The sequence below is a fragment of the Mixophyes fleayi genome, chromosome 12, assembly GCF_038048845.1.
Source record: "Mixophyes fleayi isolate aMixFle1 chromosome 12, aMixFle1.hap1, whole genome shotgun sequence".
Classification (NCBI taxonomy): Eukaryota; Metazoa; Chordata; class Amphibia; order Anura; family Limnodynastidae; genus Mixophyes; species Mixophyes fleayi.
The window spans coordinates 83,321,745-83,341,978 of NC_134413.1; the positions used below are offsets into that span (position 1 = coordinate 83,321,745).

The window sequence follows — 20,234 nt, forward strand, 5'->3', positions numbered from 1 at the left end:
TTGGCAATCCTATCTACGGAGATGCATGGAACTCAACCCATGATACCAAAGTGACGGGTCTCCCGAAAAACAGCTAGTAAAGTTTGTCAATCCTATAGTCATCTGTATTCCTCCGTCCAATGAATACGTGGAATTGGAGACCAGGCCTGAATCTGCCGTCAGTTTTCTTACAGTAGAAATGATTACTGAGGCAATCACCTCCTTTCCCAATGGTAGTCTGAGGGCACCAATGGCTTCCCCCATCAAATGTTATAAAGTACTGTATAGGTAGAGATCATTGCCCTGCAGCTTAATGTTAAGTTTTATGATGGAGACAGAGGCACGTTTTATTAAGTATTCTCTCTCTGTAAGGCTCATGTTGTGCCTGCAGGGCCCGATTTCTTAAAGTTAGGCTGGCCATATATACACATTAACCCCTCCGCTACCAGAGTGCTGGGAACAGGTGCGGCAGGGGAGCTCAGCCTAAATGGCGTCGCTAGAGTTGGCCACAACTAATAGCCCTTGCGGAGAGAGCCTGGACTGTGTGCCCCTTGTGTACAAGAGAGAGACATACAAGACTGAGTGGCAGCTTGTGTAGGAGAGACCAGGTCAGAGAGGGGGGCTGTCCAGGTTTAGAGCGAGACAGCCCTGAACGTGGGAAATGTTTTACCAGTGACCAGTACTATTGAGCCTCTGGGGGTGCCCTGTGACAGTCTTAGCCAGTGGGCTTTTAAAGTAAGCCCCACTTCAGAGAGGGAGACTCCTGACCTGGGTGAATTGTGAGGACTACAAACAAAAGGAGGCTTGGGCTCTCACCGTTGCTCCAGAGATAACCCTCCACAGACGCTGTTGGGACAGATACGGGTATTACCTTTGCTGTGAATCAGAGGAAGCCAAGTGCAATTATACGGCTTAAGAGTTAAACTAGGGGCCTGTAGCGACTGCCCTAGAGACCTTGCCATATACTTCAGAAAGCTTAACCAAGAGATCCGCTGTGTTTATCCGTTCTAACTGCAGTATCCAACACCTTGGGATGTTGTTATTGTAGGTATCATTAAACATCCACTGTGAAGTAACCCAGGTAATCAACTCAAGCCCACCACCGGTAGCCGTCGTAATCCTAGCCGGGCGTTAATATGGTTTACGTTATATGGTTAGTTAGTAGGATATGTGGTTATATATATATATATATGCGTTATCACCGTTGGCCTTCACCTGAGGAGCTGCTCCCTGGCTCACTGCCGGGTGTCTCTTCTGTGGCTTCTGGTGGGCAGGGTTATGTGTTCATTGGATGGTTGCTCTAGGTAGTCAACAAAGGGGCAGAAGAAGGACGTATCTCAGAAGAGCTGTCCTTCTTTGCAGCATCTCCTGGCCTGGAACAAAACAGGATAAACCACGGTGGAAAAAATGTACAGTCATGATTGGACATTATATATGACCCTGAAATAATCAATGCGATTACTGTTCCCATCCACTTGTGGACAGTTGCCATCTTTAAAAAGCTACTTTGTACAACAAAGCTCCTCTATCTTGCATCATTTTGGGAGCAATGTTGATGTCCAAATTAAACAACTTTGTCGCAGTCTTCTAAAAGTGACTGATTTCGGTTCATATGCTGCCTTCACCCTGAATCGGGTTCGCAGACTCAAAGGTAACTAAAATGTATTTCTTGAATAGAGGTAATTTAAGGGATAGTGTTTTGGTAATTATTAAGTGGTGGGTGTAGTTAGCATCCCAAACATAAAGTGTTAATGGTCAACAATATAAATTATATCCAGGCGTAAAATTGGAGGAGTCAATAGACGGAACATTGAACTGCAATGTGACCTATATTGAGAACAGGACTTCCAAACAAGCACTCAGCCGTATGGGGATTCAGGCTTCAGCACACAAGCCCTCTCTGTACTCCCCATTCCAGAGTGATAGAAGATAGAGAAGCCCCACCAGTCTGCAAGGAGAGGGGACAAATAGCGTGCAAGGCAGATTTAACCTTAGTTATTTAAAGAATATACTGAATATTGTAATTTCAAACACCACCTTTACCCAGTGCTGGACCACTTGCACCAGACAACAGTTGGGCCTCTAGTGTTCTCACTCCCAGCCACGGGTTGTCACCTCTTCCTAGAGCAGCAGCTGTTATATGGCGTAGCCTTCCGCAATGCATGCTGGGTGATCTTCTTGGTCTGTGCAAGCAGAGGAGCGGGAGCCTTGGGGAGCTATAGGAAGAGAGAGAACAGTATGAGGACATTGCATTATCTATGTTGTATACAGGAGATGAGTGCATGGTTCATCTAATACAAAGAGCTCTGGAGTGTCACAAGGGACACAAAAATAGATTTAAATTTTTATTATATATTTTTTTACAACTCTTCAGTAAAACATTTAATTACATTTTTCTTGGCGTCTCATTAACTATTTTGGTAATTAGTAACAGCCGGTGAATAGAGTTTTCACAATAAAGTGACCTTTGCAGAGACTGCAGGTTTAACCAATGAACAAGGGAGGACACATATACATTCCAAAATCACTACACAAAACAAGCACGTTCCGATACTTGTCCTACTTTGATCTTGGCCATGACTCGCCAAGTTTACGGATGTTTACTTAGACATAACCGATATTTACACAAATTAAAAGTTGTGTATAAATGTACATTATATACATTTCTATTTATTGTTTATGAAACCACAACTGTTCCAGGCATTGCACAAATATGTTTTGACAAGTGGGAGTTGGTACGGCTACTAGCTGGAGGGGTCTAATCGAACGTAGCAATGTAACACTTCTCCTTTAAGTAGATGAAGAAGAAGAGAATCATTTCATCACTCCTGAATGTTTGTTAACAGCTGGAAGAGATTTTATTGTCTTATAATGTATGTCACTCCGCAACACACTTGTACCGAACACCTGTTCTCCTGCCTCTTCTGCAGGGACATTACCCCTGGTGCCGACGTTTCTGGATCTCATTCCTGGAGGAGAGATCAGGGGGGACAGACAGAGGAGACCTGGAGGAGAGGGGCGATCAGGGGGGACAGACAGAGGAGACCAGGAGGAGAGGGGAGATCAGGGGGGGCACACAGAGGAGACCTGGAGGAGAGGGGAGATCAGGGGGACAGACGATTGACTCACAGGTTATATGTTTGTTTCCAGACTGGTGCACAGTCAGCATGTCAATAGTGTCAAAAACAGGTCTGTGATGACACACGGTATGGGCGTACCTAAAAACGCACATCACCATCACACTCTTAACAACGACAGTTTAGTCACATGATTTTACAGAATAAAGACACAACCACGAGTGACGATTTAGATTCATGTACTATTATCAGTGCACACCTTGAATATTTAAAAAATGCACGTTGGCTGTAGTACCAGTTATAAACACAATCAAATTTTCTTAAAAGAAAAAGTGCTATGGAAACCCATAGCAACCAATAACATTCTAGTTATCTTCTAGAACATGATAGCTAGAATCTGATAGGTTCATATGGCCAACACTTCCACTTTTCCTTTTTAGAAGGTCTAACACATCTACCCCTAAGTCTTGTCTAAACAAACGGTTATATATGCAACAACAATAATACAGTGCTGATTGTTTCTGTCACTATTCTGCTTAGTGATAGGCAGCAGTCTCAGACAGGGAAAAGAAGCTGCTGCAAAGTCCAATGGTGGAAATATAGTTTGTTGTTTTCCCTTCTCATTACAGTAATTAGAGGATAGTCCAACTGATGTATTTTTGACATAGGATAAAAATACCCCTTGAATCAATTTATTTAATTCCAAGATTATCACATACCTTCCATTTTTAAGAAGCAGAGCTTCATTTGTCGGTGTGTAACTGGACTGCAGGCCTGCGACTCTCCTTTTCTGGGTGGATAAAAATCAGGATAATGGGTTAGGGGGTTTCCTGTCCTTTATAATACTTAGCAAGATGTTGTTCCATCACCACCAAGTCCCATCACCAGGGGTGATTTGGAGTTACACGTATATGCACGGACATAAGCTAAATACAACCTAACACATTTAGAGTTGCGTTTCACTTAGGCTGAACTCTAAAGACAGTTGTATCCAGCAATGCAAGGTTCTACTTCATTACTAGCATGGAATGTGTATTTACTTTATACAGACCCAAAAAATACACCCCCAGAAGTCAGATGTCACTAACACTAAATACGTACTGCACTTGCACGCCCCTAACACGAATGGTAAATAGCGACTCTACTAACTCACCTCTGTGCTGCTGTGGGGGACATCTGAAAACCATGTACTGCTTTAGGGGAAGACTAAGAGCACTGTCTGGCAATGGCTTAACACTGTGGAACAACAAGTCCCAGCAGGCACATCACAGCCAGTCAGAGGCTGGGCCTTGCAGTTCCACAACAGATGAGAGAAAGCCTGCTTTAGGGGCATGCTGAGACCTGTAGGGCCACAAGGCACAGTAACTCCCCAGAAAATGGTCTGGGTGCAGTACCCAGCTCTAATGCCCTTCTCTACTGTCCCCACTTGCCCCTGCCACCTCCTCTTCCTCACCTTCAGCACGTTCAGCTGGCTGTTGTCATCCCCATCCTGTTTGAACAACATTTTAAATGCCTACCGGCCACCGTAGGGTTGTCGGGAGCAGTACATTTCTCCAGGACACGCCCCTGACCTAGTTATGTAACTCCATGGGCGGCGCCCCCGCTGCATGCCGGGACATGTAGTCTTTCCTAAGACCAGTACAGTTGTTCTCTACGCACTCTAGGGACTTCATATCCCAGCATGCCTTGCTCCTGTCACCTCTGTCCAGCTGCTATTGACAAGTCCAGGCATTAGAAGGGGGCTTCCAGCAAGCCGAGCCTCTTACTTGGTCTCTTCCTAATGGGAAGTGATGAAAGGGTTGAGACATCTCCCCTAGCAACCACAGCCATGTGATGTTGAACATTTCATTTTTGGTCTCTCTCTCTCAATTTGATTTAATTTGCAGATGCATTGTGGAGTCTGCAAGGCATACACATCATGTGACAGTGTGAAGGAGCCTCATTGTCCAAGGTCCTGTAGAACCAAATGGCATCTCCTGCCAGGCATGGGGATCCCGGGCTGCTCCATGGATCCAGGACCCGGTCTTACGGAGCATGGTCCAGTCAGCGTACTCACCGGCCAGGATCAGGAAGGTGGAACATCTTGTCCAGCCAGGGGACAGGTTGCCGAGATTGTCACTGAAATATGGAGTCACTGTGAGTATAATATACCAGAAGCAGGGCAGGCTCATTTGCTGTCCACAACTTTCAGACCAGTCCTTGATTCATTCCTCAAATGCATTTTTTCCCCTTTTAATACGTTCCTAATAGGCTGCTGAGCAGAGTCTTGCCTCCCAGGCTAAGAATTGCCAGCCAGCCCCTGTGTGTAATATGTTTCTATATAGGAGGTGTGGGGGCTGCTTGAGCTAGGTTTGATCCAGCCATTGTGCATCCATCCACTTCCTCCATTGAATTAGTCCCCAAGAAGGACAAGACAGCGCGGTTTTGCGTATACTACTGCTGGTTGAATAATATGACCTTCCTGTCTGGTGTGGCTGAATCACAGATAATGCAAGCAGCAAGTTTTAGCCTATAACAGAGTAGTATAAATATTGTTAACTTTGCCTTGCATGTAAATCCATGTTTGGGAAAACATATTGTATCCTGATACTAAAAATGACTCAGACGTGTTGGGGTCAGGGGGGAGGCGTTACCCCCTGCTGACATGTATGTCAGAATGTGTATAAAAAGCGAGCTGTTTGAGCATGCAATGTATCATTCCATCTGTACGATTCTGGATGTCGCTAGTACCTTCAACTAGTGGCTGTTGCTGTCCTTATATGTCCTGACAGTGGAGCTAATAAAACATAATATTTCTTCAAGAACCTGCTTTGACGACTACTTACCCTGCTGTAAATTCCTGTGACCTTCAGATTAGACCCAAAGCTAATGCAATCTCTGGTTGTTCTGATGTGGACCCAGCATTCCAGTACCAATGTTTTGCTCGCTACATGCAGCTCTGGCCAGTGTGATAGGCCAGGGGAAGCCATCCATTGCAACCCTTATCTAAAGGAAAGAGGTCAGGTAAACCAGTCCAGATGTACCAGCAAGGGCATACCCTAGGAGCAAGAGTTACCCAAAAGGAAGCGGTTCTAGGTGCCGGTGTAGGAGCCTATTGGTGGCAGCAGGCTCCTCCAATTGCGATAGGAGGGGCAGATTTGGGATAAAGAAAGGGGACGGTGGCAAAGTAAGCTCAGCCAGTCCACAGTGACATATTTTAGGGAGCGCTAGTTGATCAATTCCCTGCTCTAATCCATTAATTCTGTGGTGGGATTTTGTGCAGAACAGTGGGACCTTGAAGTTCAGATGGAACGCCATGAGGTCTATGACTGGCAGACCACAACACTGAACTAAAAGATCAAACACGTCCCTGTGCAGGGAGCACTCTCCTGTATGGACCTTGTAGCGACAGAGATATTCAGCCTCCCAGTTTTCTACCCCTGGGATGAAGATGGCTGAGATCACTGGAACGTGACATTCCGCCCACATTATCTTGGAACTCTCCTTCATGGCCATGGTGCTGTTGGTGCCTCCCTGAGGGTTCAGAAAGGCCACTGTTGTCGCATTATCCAATTGGACATTCAGCGGCTTGGCCGCCAGAAACTTCTGGGCCTGGACAAGCACTCTGAAAATTGCCCGAAGCGCCAGCATATTTATGGGGAGAAGCGCCTCCTGGGAGTCCCAGAGATCAGCAAAGACCCCTTCCCACCCTGACAAGCTGGCATCAGTGGTCACCAGCTTCCACTTCTGGAATGAGCGGCTCCTGGACAGATGCGACTGGTTCATCCACCTTGTGTGGGACTAGCGCACAGTCGTGGACAGCTCTATCATAGTTTGTCCAGGCGAAGGTGGGATTTTGACCACTTTCATAACAGCTCCCTCTGGAATGTCCGTCAGTGAAATTATGCAAAGGGCACCGCCTCGAAAACTGAGAACAATGTTGTTGAACAATCTCATGCATCGAATGAGGGAGACTTCCCATTTTGGAAGGAGGTCCCTTGTCTTGGTCCAAACCGAGCGGACTCTGTCAGGTTGATGATCCAGCCATGTGCTTCCTGGAAGGTCATAGTAAATTGCAGCTGGTGGGTCAAGACTTGGTAGGATGGTGCCTTCAACAGTAAGTCGTCCAAGTAATGAAAAACTATGACTCCCTGGGAACGGAGAAGTACCGCCATCACCTTGGTGAAAGCCCTTGGGGCAGTAGCTAGGCCAAAGGGTAATGCCCTGAACTGGTAGTGGGCATCACGCACCACAAAGAGGAGGCAATAATGTCCCTGCCATATGGAAACATGAAGGGAAGCATCCTTTATGTCCAGAGAAGCAAGTAACTCTGCTTCCATGATCACCATGACAGATCATAGAGACTCCATTCTGAAGCCTAGGACTTGCACCCATTTGTTGAGGGTTTTCAAGTTGAGGATGGACCTCAAGGATCCATTCAGCTTCAGAGCCAGAAAAAGGTAGGAGTACTCCAAACCTTTTTCGAGTGGAGGTACTGGAATTAAACAGTTTCTAGACTGCCTCCCAGAGCCTGCGCAGGAGACCTCAGGCTGGAAGGCCTGTGGTGAAAAATCAGCAACACAGAAAGTGGAGCTCTTGCCAGAGCTCCCCACTCATTGGAGTGGCGAAAGGACCTAAACCTGGGAAACCAGGAAAAAGGGTCTCTCCCTGTGGTCTCCTGGATAAGCTGGTCTAACCAGGTTCCAAAGAAGAAGACCCCATCAAAGGGTGGTACTTCTAAAGTCCAGGGACCAAGAGTAAAACCATAAGGAGCGCCTAGCTTCTATAAAGAGCACAGATCGCTTGGATGCAACAGAGATAGCGTCCAAGGATACCTGGCCCAGAAATTCAGATGCTTCTCTGATATGACCTATTAATAACCAAGTAACTTAGCTTGCGGGCTGTTGTCACGTACGCACTTCTCCTATTGTTCAGCCCAAGTCTGAATCGCCTTGTTTACCCAGACTGTGGACATGTCCGGTATGAAAATGCTACCAGCCGCTTCATAAGTGGAGCAGAGCAAGAAATCACATTTCTTGTCCATAGCTTCCTTAAGTGAGACCCCACCCTGCACCAGGAGAGTAGTGGTCCTAGTCCACCGGACAGTGAGTAGATCCACTAATCGAATGCCTTTCCATTTTGCAGATTCTTCTGTGGGAAGGGGATATAGAGATCTGTAGTTTTCAGGCATATGAAAATGCTGATCAGACTTTTCCCAAGCCTCAGAAATCATATCCATAAACGGGGAGATGTAGGGAAACAGATGACCTGTTTCTTCTGTCTCCTAAAGAGAGAGAATCCAGCTGAACCCGATTTCCCTGGGTCTGCAGAGCCTAAAGTCTGGCAAACACCTAAAACCAAATCATCCACACCCTGGGCGGTGGATGATTCCTCCACACAACCTGCGTGTTCCACCGCCAGAGTCCCTTGGTATTTCACCCTCTACCTCTGAAGAGAGATCAGATGTAGAATCTAGTGCCTGAGCCGCCTGTGGGACATGACGTTCACTTATTGTGCTATGGGGTGTGCTAAGGAGGTGTTTCAATGAGGAAGAGGCCCGAGCCGAACCCTGAGCGGACTCAGCAAGGCAGATTCCTTGCGGAGTCCACTCAGCAAGTTTGCCATCATAATATTAAGAAAAGACTAATAGTTTCCCTGGAAATCTCTGCAGGCTCAGGCTACAGACAGGGTTAAGTCTGCACACTCTTTCACACATACAGCACAGGTGGAGCACCTGGGTGTAATCAATTAAGGGAACAGCTAGTGTAGTGCTTGGGAAGCTTAAAAAGCTGCACATGTGCTGTGGTTGGTGCGACTGATGCCAGAGTGTGTCCGGTGTCCACTTAGGGGACTAAGTGTCTAGTTAGCGGCAGGACTTGTAAATAATTTGTTGGGTGTCATTGCTTAAACTACTACAGTAGATGTTCATTCCATCCTGACAAGCATGAATAAAACAGGAAAGTAGTTCAGCAAACTGTGTCAGAAAATTTGGTTTGGCGAGCTTTAGACAATATCGAATTGTAAAGCGCTAGGGAATTTGCTGGCGCTATATAAATAAATGTCGATGATGATATATATTTATAAAAATATATATTTATGTAGGCATTAGGTACAGATACTTGATGTATTTTATAATAAATGTATATAGCTCAGCAAATGGCTGGTCAGTTTTTATTATATATATATATATATATATATATATATATATATCAATCACTTTAACCTAAATATATATATTGTGGTAAGAGCACCCTTCTTGTGACATGGGCACCCTGCAGATATCAATACGCAGACAACTTCTTGTTGCAAATCAAATGGTGCTTTATTGTTTGCATCACAGTAACAGCAAAATCAAATATCAGGACACAAGGCAACCTACCACTTACTAGTCCCTGCTTCCCTAACTGGTCACCGGCCACTAGGTGGCACCGGTCACAATGCACATATGCCCAACACAGTCTTTTACAGTTGAGACTCCTCCCACAGCCTTGGCTTGACAGACAGGCGACACTCTTTTGCCTTTAAAAGGAGTTCCCTGCAGATGTTCTGTAACCTCTCTTGATTGTAGACACCTTGTCAGCCTTCTGCTGTTGCTGTGGAAGAGAAAACTCAGAGCATATAAGAAAAAAAAATCACCTTTCTTACATTTACTTTGTCATGTCTCAGACCTGTATGTAACAGAACCTAAGTGCAATGTCATACCTGTGTGTAACTTGATCTGCAGCCTTTTGCCGGCAGACTGTCAGCCAAATAGCTTATTCCTCCCATAGTGCCCTGTGGAAAACCCCTCTCTGTGTTACAATATTATATATATATATATATACTGGCAGGCTCACTAACACACTGTCCTAAAACATACAAAAGCAAAACACAACGTTAAGAAACCTGTCCTGTAAGGAGCAAGATGCAGTGTATGTTATCTGTAAAATGGTGTCTCCGTCAAGGAAGCACGCCGTTACGGAGGAGAATGGAGGACCTCCCCTTCCTATCCCCGTCACTGAGGAACAGGAACTGCGGCCTGCAGACTTTGTTCCTTTGCTGTATTCCTGTGAGCGCAGCCATGGCTGAACTTTTTGATTAAACAGAGATCACCAAGTGCAGGAGACTCTGCAAAAGAAATGTAGCAGCAATGCTGGGGCTGAGGGAGCCCTCAGGCTACTTACCCCGCCTCAGGGACCTAGGGGGAGGAAGGCTGCAGGCTACTGACCTCTGGGAAAGCATCCCATTTCCCACACTCACAGCATGAGAATGGTTCCTCACCTGTGTGAGTTCTCTGATGTTCAAAAGGATTTCATTTATGTTTAAACTATTTCCCTCATTCAGTACATGGAAAAGGCTTCTCACTCGTGTGAGTTCTCTGATGACCTATAAGATTTGATTTCTGTGTAAAACATTTCCCACACTCAGAACATGTAAACGGTTTCTCACCTGTGTGAGTTCTATGATGTCTAATAAGTTTTGATTTGTTTGTAAACAGCTTTTCACATACAGAACATGTAAACAATTTCTCACCTGTGTGAGTTCTCTGATGGTCAACAAGATTTGATTTGCGTGTAAAACATTTCCCGCACTCAGAACATATAAATGGTTTCTCACCTGTGTGAGTTCTCTGATGTTCAACAAGATATGATTTATGTGTAAAACATTTCCCACACTCAGAACATGTAAATGGTTTTTCACCTGTGTGAGTTCTCTGATGTATAAGAAGTTTTAATTTCTTTGTAAACAGCTTTTCACATACAGAACATGTAAATAATTTCTCACCTGTGTGAGTTCTCTGATGGTCAACAAGATTTGATTTCTGTGTAAAACATTTCCCGCACTCAGAACATGTAAACGGTTTCTCACCTGTGTGAGTTCTCTGATGGTCAACAAGATATGATTTTCGTGTAAAACATTTCCAGCACTCAGAACATGTAAACGGTTTCTCCCCTGTGTGAGTTCTCTGATGTTCAACTAGAGATGTTTTCTGTGTAAAACATTTCCAGCACTCAGAACATGTAAACGGTTTCTCACCTGTGTGAGTTCTCTGATGTTCAAAAAGACTTGACTTACGTGCAAAACTTTTCCCACACTCAGAACATGTAAACGGTTTTTCACCTGTGTGAGTTCTCTGATGTCTAATAAATTTTGATTTGTTTGTAAACAATTTTTTACATACAGAACATGTAAACGGTTTCTCACCTGTGTGAATTCTCTGATGTTCAAAAAGGTTTGATTTACGTGTAAAACATTTCCCACACTCAGAACATGTAAACGGTTTCTCACTTGTGTGAGTTCTCTGATGTTGAACAAGATATGAATTATGTGTAAAACATTTCCCACATTGAGAACATGTAAATGATTTATCACCTGTGTGAGATCTCTGATGTTTAACAAGATTTGATTTCTGTGTAAAACATTTCCCACACTCAGAACATGTAAACGATTTCTCACCTGTGAGAGTTCTCTGATGTTTAACAAGATTTGATTTATGTGTAAAACATTTTCCAACCTCAGGAAATACAATTATTTTATCATCTGAAAGAGCTGTACTATGTGTAACAATATCTATATTATCAGTAGAACATTTCTCATGATTAGAGGGATCAGGTGATTTATCTGCTCTGTGGACTATTGGATGTATATTTAGGGTACTGGGGTTCTCTCCTGGAGAATCTTGTGTGATGTTGTTATCTTCTATTTCACAATCTGTAGAAGAAAAGTATCTTCCGTCTGAGATATTGCTGTGTTTGCATCCATCTGTTGGAAATATAATATATGGAAACAGACATCTTATTTTACATTAACATATTATAATGCCCAACATTTTCATACAATTAGTATGTTGAAATGTCCAGCTGTTTAATTTCAATGAACTACAAACACTTCATTATAATTAGACAACTACATTACAAAGCACACTGCATAGACCTAGACACAGTGAGACGCAAATTGTATCCAGCCTGGACCATTCCATCCAAAATGTGGACATTTGTAAGTAAAATATCTTAAGCACACACATTGCCCAGCCAGCATCATAGAACAGGAAGACTCATTAGCCAGGAAGCCTCATTAGCCAGTGACACTGTCCAACTAGTCACTGCCCTCACACACAAACACTGGAGCACCAGGGTATGTGTATAAAAGGAGCACTGTTTGACCATGTAATGTATCATCATACCATCTGTAACTTCTGAGATCGCTAGTACCACAAACCGGCATGTAAGTGTCCTTATAAGGACTACTTGAGATAATAAAAGATCACTGCTGCAGGATCCTGCTTTGACGCCTACTTACCTGTTGTATATTCCTGTGACCTGTAGATTAGACCAAATCTAATCTGTTATCCGGGTGTTCTGAGGATGGAACCCAGCGTCTAGTACCAAGGCTTTGCCCGCTACCCTGTAACTCCGCGTGATAGGCCTGGGGGAACCATCCACAGCAACACTGATCTAAAGGCAAGAAGTCGGGTGTACCAACCCAAGTGCCCAGCCAGGGGGTACCCTAGCAGCGAGTTACCCAGAAGGACACTGTTCTAGGTGCTGCTGAGGAGCCTAGTGGTGGCAGCAGCAAAAGCCTCTCCTACTGAGGTTAGAGGGAGCATTTGCGACACGGAAAGGGGATGGTGTCAAGGCAAGCCCAGCCGGTCCCCAGCAGCACACTGACAGGGTGGCATAGGAGGTCAATTCTGTCACATGGGGTGTATGTGATCTTAGAGGGAGGAGAATAATCTCAATCTGCATTAGTATTACAGGGATAATATATAGCCGAGGATCAAATATTCATTGTAATGTAACATATGGTAGAACAGAGAGATGGTTATGGGTATACTGTCACAGGAGGTAGGGTACAGGAGGCTCATGGGTAATTTTATGGAGTCAGACTGACATCCCATCAGATACAGCAGACAGTGTGAGGAGACTGGTCAGATCTCTGGGCTGGTAGCACACAGTGATATGATGTGAGGAGGAGACTGGTCAGATCTCTGGGCTGGTAGCACACAATGATATGATGTGAGGAGGAGACTGGTCAGATCTCTGGGCTGGTAGCACACAGTGATATGATGTGAGGAGGAGACTGGTCAGATCTCTGGGCTGGTAGCACACAATGATATGATGTGAGGAGGAGACTGGTCAGATCTCTGGGCTGGTAGCACACAGTGATATGATGTGAGGAGGAGACTGGTCAGATCTCTGGGCTGGTAGCACACAATGATATGATGTGAGGAGGAGACTGGTCAGATCTCTGGGCTGGTAGCACACAGTGATATGATGTGAGGAGGAGACTGGTCAGATCTCTGGGCTGGTAGCACACAATGATATGATGTGAGGAGGAGACTGGTCAGATCTCTGGGCTGGTAGCACACAATGATATTATGTGAGGAGGAGACTGGTCAGATCTCTGGGCTGGTAGCACACAATGATATGATGTGAGGAGGAGACTGGTCAGATCTCTGGGCTGGTAGCACACAATGATATGATGTGAGGAGGAGACTGGTCAGATCTCTGGGCTGGTAGCACACAATGATATGATGTGAGGAGGAGACTGGTCAGATCTCTGGGCTGGTAGCACACAATGATATGATGTGAGGAGGAGACTGGTCAGATCTCTGGGCTGGTAGCACACAATGATATGATGTGAGGAGGAGACTGGTCAGATCTCTGGGCTGGTAGCACACAGTGATATGATGTGAGGAGGAGACTGGTCAGATCTCTGGGCTGGTAGCACACAGTGATATGATGTGAGGAGGAGACTGGTCAGATCTCTGGGCTGGTAGCACACAATGATATGATGTGAGGAGGAGACTGGTCAGATCTCTGGGCTGCTAGCACACAATGATATGATGTGAGGAGGAAAACAGGAGTCTAATAGGAGCTGATGGCTCCTGATTCACCTACTGGACAGATAGTATTTTCTCATTAGTTTGTTTATTGACTGAATAAGCAGAATGTGACTCTTTTCTGTAATAAGTGTTTATTACTCACCTGTGCTGATATCTGTAGGGATTTCCTCCTCCTTACACTGCTGATCACCCCTCACATACGTCTCTTCTTCTCCCTCTATAATTTCTACTTTAATATCAGTCAGGACATCATCCTAAATAGCCACAAAACAATACAAACATATTTAATAATATCTGATTTAACAATTTTAGGTGAAACTGAAGAATATCACTTTATAAGATCCACACAGAATTATTTTTTTTTAACAGCTCATATAATAAAAAGTTATTTTGGGATTTGTTGAGACCATAAAATCTACCTGATTCTCCTGTGGGATACTGGGATATTCCTGTGTACAATCCTGTGAATAAAGAGGACGGAGATATCTCTCTGGGGTATTTCTGTTACTAGATCCATCTACAAGAAACACAGTGACTGATTACTATATTTGTATAAGTAGAATATGTGACTCTTTTCTGTAATAAGTGTTTATTACTCACCTGTACTGATATCTGTAGGGATTTCCTCATCCTTACACTGCTGATCACCCCTCACATACGTCTCTTCCTCTCCCTCTGCAATTTCTACTTTAATATCAGTCAGGACGTCATCCTGAATGGTCCACAAATAAAAATATCATAATTAATAATATCTTTTATATTAAAATTATTAACTATTTTTTACAGATCATATAATGGATTCGGTGAGACCCTATAATCTACCTGATTCTCCTGTGGGATACGGGGATTTTCCTGTGTACAATCCTGTGAATAAAGAGGACGGAGATATCTCTCTGGGGTAATTCTGTTACTGGATCCATCTGTAGGAAACACACAGTGACTGATTACATTGTTTATATGTGATTATCAGATGACGTGTATCTAGGTGGCCCTCAAAACGTCTTTCTTCTTTTACAATAAATGAAAGTTCCCCTTTACCCAGTGATGTGAGTATCCGGTGATTCTCCATCCTCACGTCCTCGTACAGACCTTTGGGCCCTTCTAAATTCTCCCACTCCTCCTCACACTTTATAGGAACCTGACAACACAATGACAGAGTCATCACCGCAGACACATCCCCTAATGTTACTGTATAATGTCCCATTCCCAGCAGTCACCTCTCCAGTCACCAGCTGAATGATCTTGTTGGTCAGGTCCAGGATCTTCTGGTCATTGTTTCCCTCACGTATCAGTGAGTGAGGTTCAGCGCACCGTGATGGGGCTCTGGGTCCTGCTCAAGTCCTCCTGACACACAGGGGCGGCTCCTGGGTGTCACACACTCACCAGATCTCTTTATCACTACTGTGTAATCCTGTGTATGGCGAGAGAGATATCAAGGTAAATGAAGATCCACATATTTGAAATTTTATTTAGGGGTTAATTAAGCAAAATAAACAAGAATTGCGAACCATATCCTAGGTGTAACTGTTTCCTATACACAGGAAGTGAAGTGTATAAGAGTATCTTCGTACTTAAATTAAATCTTTATATAAATCCATCTGAGGGAAACTGCTACCATGGGGGGTTTTTAGGAGAGTGCATGGAGTTGGCACTTAAACAGTTAACTACTAAACTTGCTGTTGACTCCTACCCTCTGCAACCCATCCAGCCTTAGTGTAATACTAAAGCCCCAAGGAAGAGAACCAATCAACCAAGACCAATCAGCAGAAGAGCAAAAGGGAGGGAACGCAGTGTCCCCAGATGGATTCAGAGATATAGATTTAACTTAAGTACAAAAATCCTCTTTTCTCTCATTCATCCTATCTGGGGCTACCATGGGGACTTCCTAAAGCAGCCCCCTAAAGGAGGGACCGCAGAAACGCTGCAGCCAAAACTGGTGTCCTGAGACTCAAACACACTGAATGTATAGAACCTGTTAAAGGTGTGAACAGAGGACCAGGTGGCTGCTCTGCAAAGCTGATCCACTGACGACTCCATGATGGGTGGCCCAAGTGACCCCCACTGAGCAAGTTGATTGGGCGTTAACTCTGCTAGGCACAGGTTGATTTCAACTCACATAGGTGGATCATGTTCATGATTAAACAATCATAACAATGGTCTGCTTGGTAGCTGGGCTCGGTAGCGGGCCAGCCCCGTTTTGGAGTGTCGTATAATACAAATAAGGAGTCAGTCTTCCGACATGAGGAAGTATGGTCAACATAAATGCATAAGGAACATCCAACAAGGCGGAAAAAGACGGGTCCTGAAGATGCCGTCTTCCACCCAAAAGCAGGACCCACAATCTCTTGATTGATGTGGAACCCTGAGACCACTTTCGAAAGGAAAAGGAGGGGCAGTTTGAAGGACCACCCTATCATCGTGGAAAACAAGAAGGACAAAGCTTCAAATTCCGAGACCCGTCTAGCCGATGCTATGGCCAATAGAAAGACCAACTTGCATGTCAAGAATCATAACATAGAAGAAATGTGGCGTTCGAAGGGGAGGATTTTGTAAAACTTCTATTATCAGATTAAGATGCCATGGAGCCAAAGGTGGAGAATAAGGTGGCTAAATATGTAACACCCCTTGCAGAAAAGTACGGACATCCGCAAGACTGCCAGTCGCTGTTGAAATAAAACAGATAGGGCTGAAACCTGGACGTTCAGGGAACTTAGATGAAGTCCTACCTCCAAACGATCCTGCAAGAAGGCCAGGAAACGAGTGAGTCGAAAAACTTTCCTCCCTTGCAGGTGCATCGTTCACGACCACTTAACATAAGTGAGCCACACCCAGTGATAGATACGGGCCCTAAATTGGATTTTCAGGCCCTAAGAATAGTGTAAACTACATTTGGTGAAAAACTTCTGGATCGCCAGATTCCGGCTTCAACATACACGCCGTTAAGAGCCAGCCGAGGCAAGTCCTGATGATGAGAAGGTCATTGAAGAAGGTCGGCATGGACAAGGGAGAGTCCATCCCGTCCACTATCTTACCATGAGCAAAATGTTGGCGTACCAGACCCTCCTGGTTAGTCTGGCAACCACCAGGTAACATCAGAATGCTACCTAGTTTTACTTGTCTGAGTACTCGCTGAATCATCGAAATGGATGTGAACAGGTAACGCCAAGCAAAAAGTTCCAGGCCTCTGTCATTGTTTCTCTCTCGCAACCGCAAATGGGTCCCTGGTTCTGGAACCAGCACCTGGGCACCTGAAGGTTGAGTGCGCAATAGCATGATATACAGGACCGGAAGGACCCCACTCTCTGGACCAGATCCGGAAAGACCTGAGGATGGAGGGACCATTCTCCCGGAAGCTCTGCATGCCTTATGAGGAAGTCTGCCTTCTAGTTGTCCAATCCCGGGGGATGATGACCGCAGATATCGCTGGCACAGAAAGTTTTCTCTGCCCAAGCCAGAGCCCGAGATGCAATCTTTGTGTCCCCAACGCTTTTTGTGCCTCCTTGTCAGTTGACGTACAACACTGCCGTGGCATTGTCCGATTGAAGCCGAACCAAATTCCCTTGGAGAAAGGTCTGAGCCCCTGAAGCACCAGCAATCATGCCCCCAGATATGTATGCATAAATAAAATAATTACGGGGTTAAGGTAATACTGCAAGTACTGCAACTCCTTGGGCACTTAAAGTACACTGAGGCTAGAGGGCTTGCAGAAGGGAGGAGTCAGCAGCAAGTTTAGCTAGTTAACTGTTAAGTGCCCACCTCCATATACCCTCATACAACCCCCCAGGCAGGATGAATGACAAATAGCACTGTCTACCTGCTGCTCATTTACAGCTGTTCAGGGGAGACGACTGAGGCAGAGCAGAAAGTACCAGAGTGAGAATGGACACCATCCTGTGAGCCAGAGAGGAGGATCATGGGGAAGAATAAACTATAATATAAAAACGTATCTATAGAGGATCTCACATAAGCTAATGGCCAGCAAATAATATTGTGGGCTACATCCTAATGCACACTTCTGATATACAAAGTAGATTTTGGAAAGTGTCCTAGTATTTCTCCAAGGTTGGAGTCATGTGGGTCTTTGTAACCAGGATCATAGAGCCTCTCTCCCCAGAATCCCTCACCTCTCCCAGTCATATCCCTGTTTTATTTATAGCAGTAAGAATGATGTCACGGGTGACATTCCAGAATCCCTCACCTCTCCAGTCATGTCCCTGATTTATTTATAGCAGTAAGAATGATGTCACTGTGATATTCCCAGAATCCCTCACCTCTCCAGTCATGTCCCTGTTTTATTTTATAGCAGTAAGAATGATGTCACGGTGACATTCCCAGAATCCCTCATCTCTCCAGTCATGTCCCTGTTTTATTTATAGCAGTAAGAATGATGTCACGGTGACATTCCCAGAATCCCTCACCTCTCCAGTCATGTCCCTGTTTTATTTATAGTAGTAAGAATGATGTCACTGTGATATTCCCAGAATCCCTCACCTCTCCAGTCAATGTCCCTGTTTTTATTTATAGCAGTAAGAATGATGTCACTGTGATATTCTCCCAGAATCCCTCACACCTCTCCAGTCATGTCCCTGTTTTATTTATAGCAGTAAGAATGATGTCACGGTGACATTCCCAGAATCCCTCATCTCTCCAGTCATGTCCCTGTTTTATTTATAGCAGTAAGAATGATTGTCACGGTGACATTCCCAGAATCCCTCACCTCTCCAGTCATGTCCCTGTTTTATTTATAGTAGTAAGAATGATGTCACTGTGACATTCCCAGAAGTCCGCTCACCTCTCCAGTCATGTCCCTGTTTTATTTATAGTAGTAAGAATGATGTCACTGTGACATTCCCAGAATCCCTCAGCCTCTCCAGTCATGTCGCCTGATTTATTATAGCAGTAAGAATGATGTCACGGTGACATTCCCAGAATCCCTCACCTCTCCAGTCATGTCCCTGATTTATTTATAGCAGTAAGTATGTCCCTGATTTATTTATAGCAGTAAGAATGATGTCACTGTGATATGTCCCAGAATCCCTCACCTCTCCAGTCATGTCCCTGTTTTATTTATAGCAGTAAGAATGATGTCACGGTGACATTCCCAGAATCCTCACCTCTCCAGTCATGTCCCTGTTTTATTTATAGTAGTAAGAATGATGTCACTGTGACATTCCCAGAATCCCTCACCTCTCCAGTCATGTCCCTGTATTATTTATATCAGTAAGAATGATATCACTGTGACATTCCCAGAATCCCTCACCTCTCCAGTCAGCAGGTAGATGATCTCCAGGGTGAGATTTAATATCCTCTCACTCCTGTCCTTGTCCATCCTCAGGGAATCAGTGATTTACACAGATCGGGTTTCACATTCAGTTGACTTCTAGTAAAAGATTCTCTGGTTCCTCACAGCTCAACTGTCTAGGAATAAATATAATCATTATAAATGTCACAGAGCAGACATGTAAGATATTAAAATGTTAAACACTGAGGGTCTCATGTAGAGTTGGATGTAAGAGAGTTTTCTCTGCATAAAATGTGCATTTCCCTACTTCCTAAGCACACAAAAATGTATAAGACTAAGTCCTTATACAGAGTGAGACACATCTAACACTTACTCCCCTGTACACTTACAGATGCTGAACGGGGGAGGGAAGGGGAGAGGAGAGCGTAGGTCAGTACAGTAAGGACACGTCACATAATGTGTGTACTATGTAGAGGTGGAAACAGCATCAGATCAGCCAGTCTGGAGGCACATCTGTTGTGGGTATAGACCCTGCTGTACGATATGTTCTGATGACGGACCTTGTAGTGTGTTATAAAATAAACAATTATTTATTTATAACACATATAATTATTATCAGATGTGGGGCGTCTGAGGCGGCTCCTTTTTAGGACAGCTCTGTGCTTGTACTGTTAATCTGCACCCATCAAACATGAGTCTCACATAACATCATTCTTATGTACTGTGGCTGCATCATCTGTATAAGGAGCTTGGCCGTTGTGTTATGTTACTGATTATATATATAAAACCTGAACACATTATAAAGACCTTATATTGTTGTTTACTCGTCAATGTAAATTGAACATTTGGTATAACTTTATCACCCCAAAGGGGCACACAACCTGTTGGTTTCATCCACTTAGCACTGACCCGCAGATTATCTTAACAACAAAGCCACAAATAGGGCTCTATTTTCCAAAATAACCACTATACAAGTGTGTAAGACCCCCGGATAACTGAGACACACTAGCCCAAGAAACGAGGTACAGGAGGTGTAATCGTAGCGCTGGGTACCATCCTTTCAAAGACACCTCAAAGCCTTCACCACCCTACCAACACATCAAATACCGGATGTACACACCCAGATCCCCCA

At 44.4% G+C, this 20,234-nt stretch overlaps 1 protein-coding gene across 1 annotated transcript in view; it reads right to left on the minus strand.

The window, feature by feature from the left end:
• Positions 1-1,240: 1,240 nt before the first annotated feature.
• Positions 1,241-20,234, minus strand: part of LOC142108569 (uncharacterized) — a 29,458-nt gene continuing 10,464 nt past the window's right edge. Inside the window, 9 exon segments of the mRNA XM_075192333.1 lie at positions 1,241-1,352; positions 2,023-2,195; positions 9,422-11,777; positions 14,003-14,114; positions 14,280-14,377; positions 14,461-14,572; positions 14,683-14,780; positions 14,899-14,998; positions 19,121-19,278. Coding sequence (XP_075048434.1) covers positions 10,213-11,777; positions 14,003-14,114; positions 14,280-14,377; positions 14,461-14,572; positions 14,683-14,780; positions 14,899-14,998; positions 19,121-19,189 — 2,154 coding nt within the window. The 5' untranslated portion in view covers positions 19,190-19,278 and the 3' untranslated portion in view covers positions 1,241-1,352; positions 2,023-2,195; positions 9,422-10,212.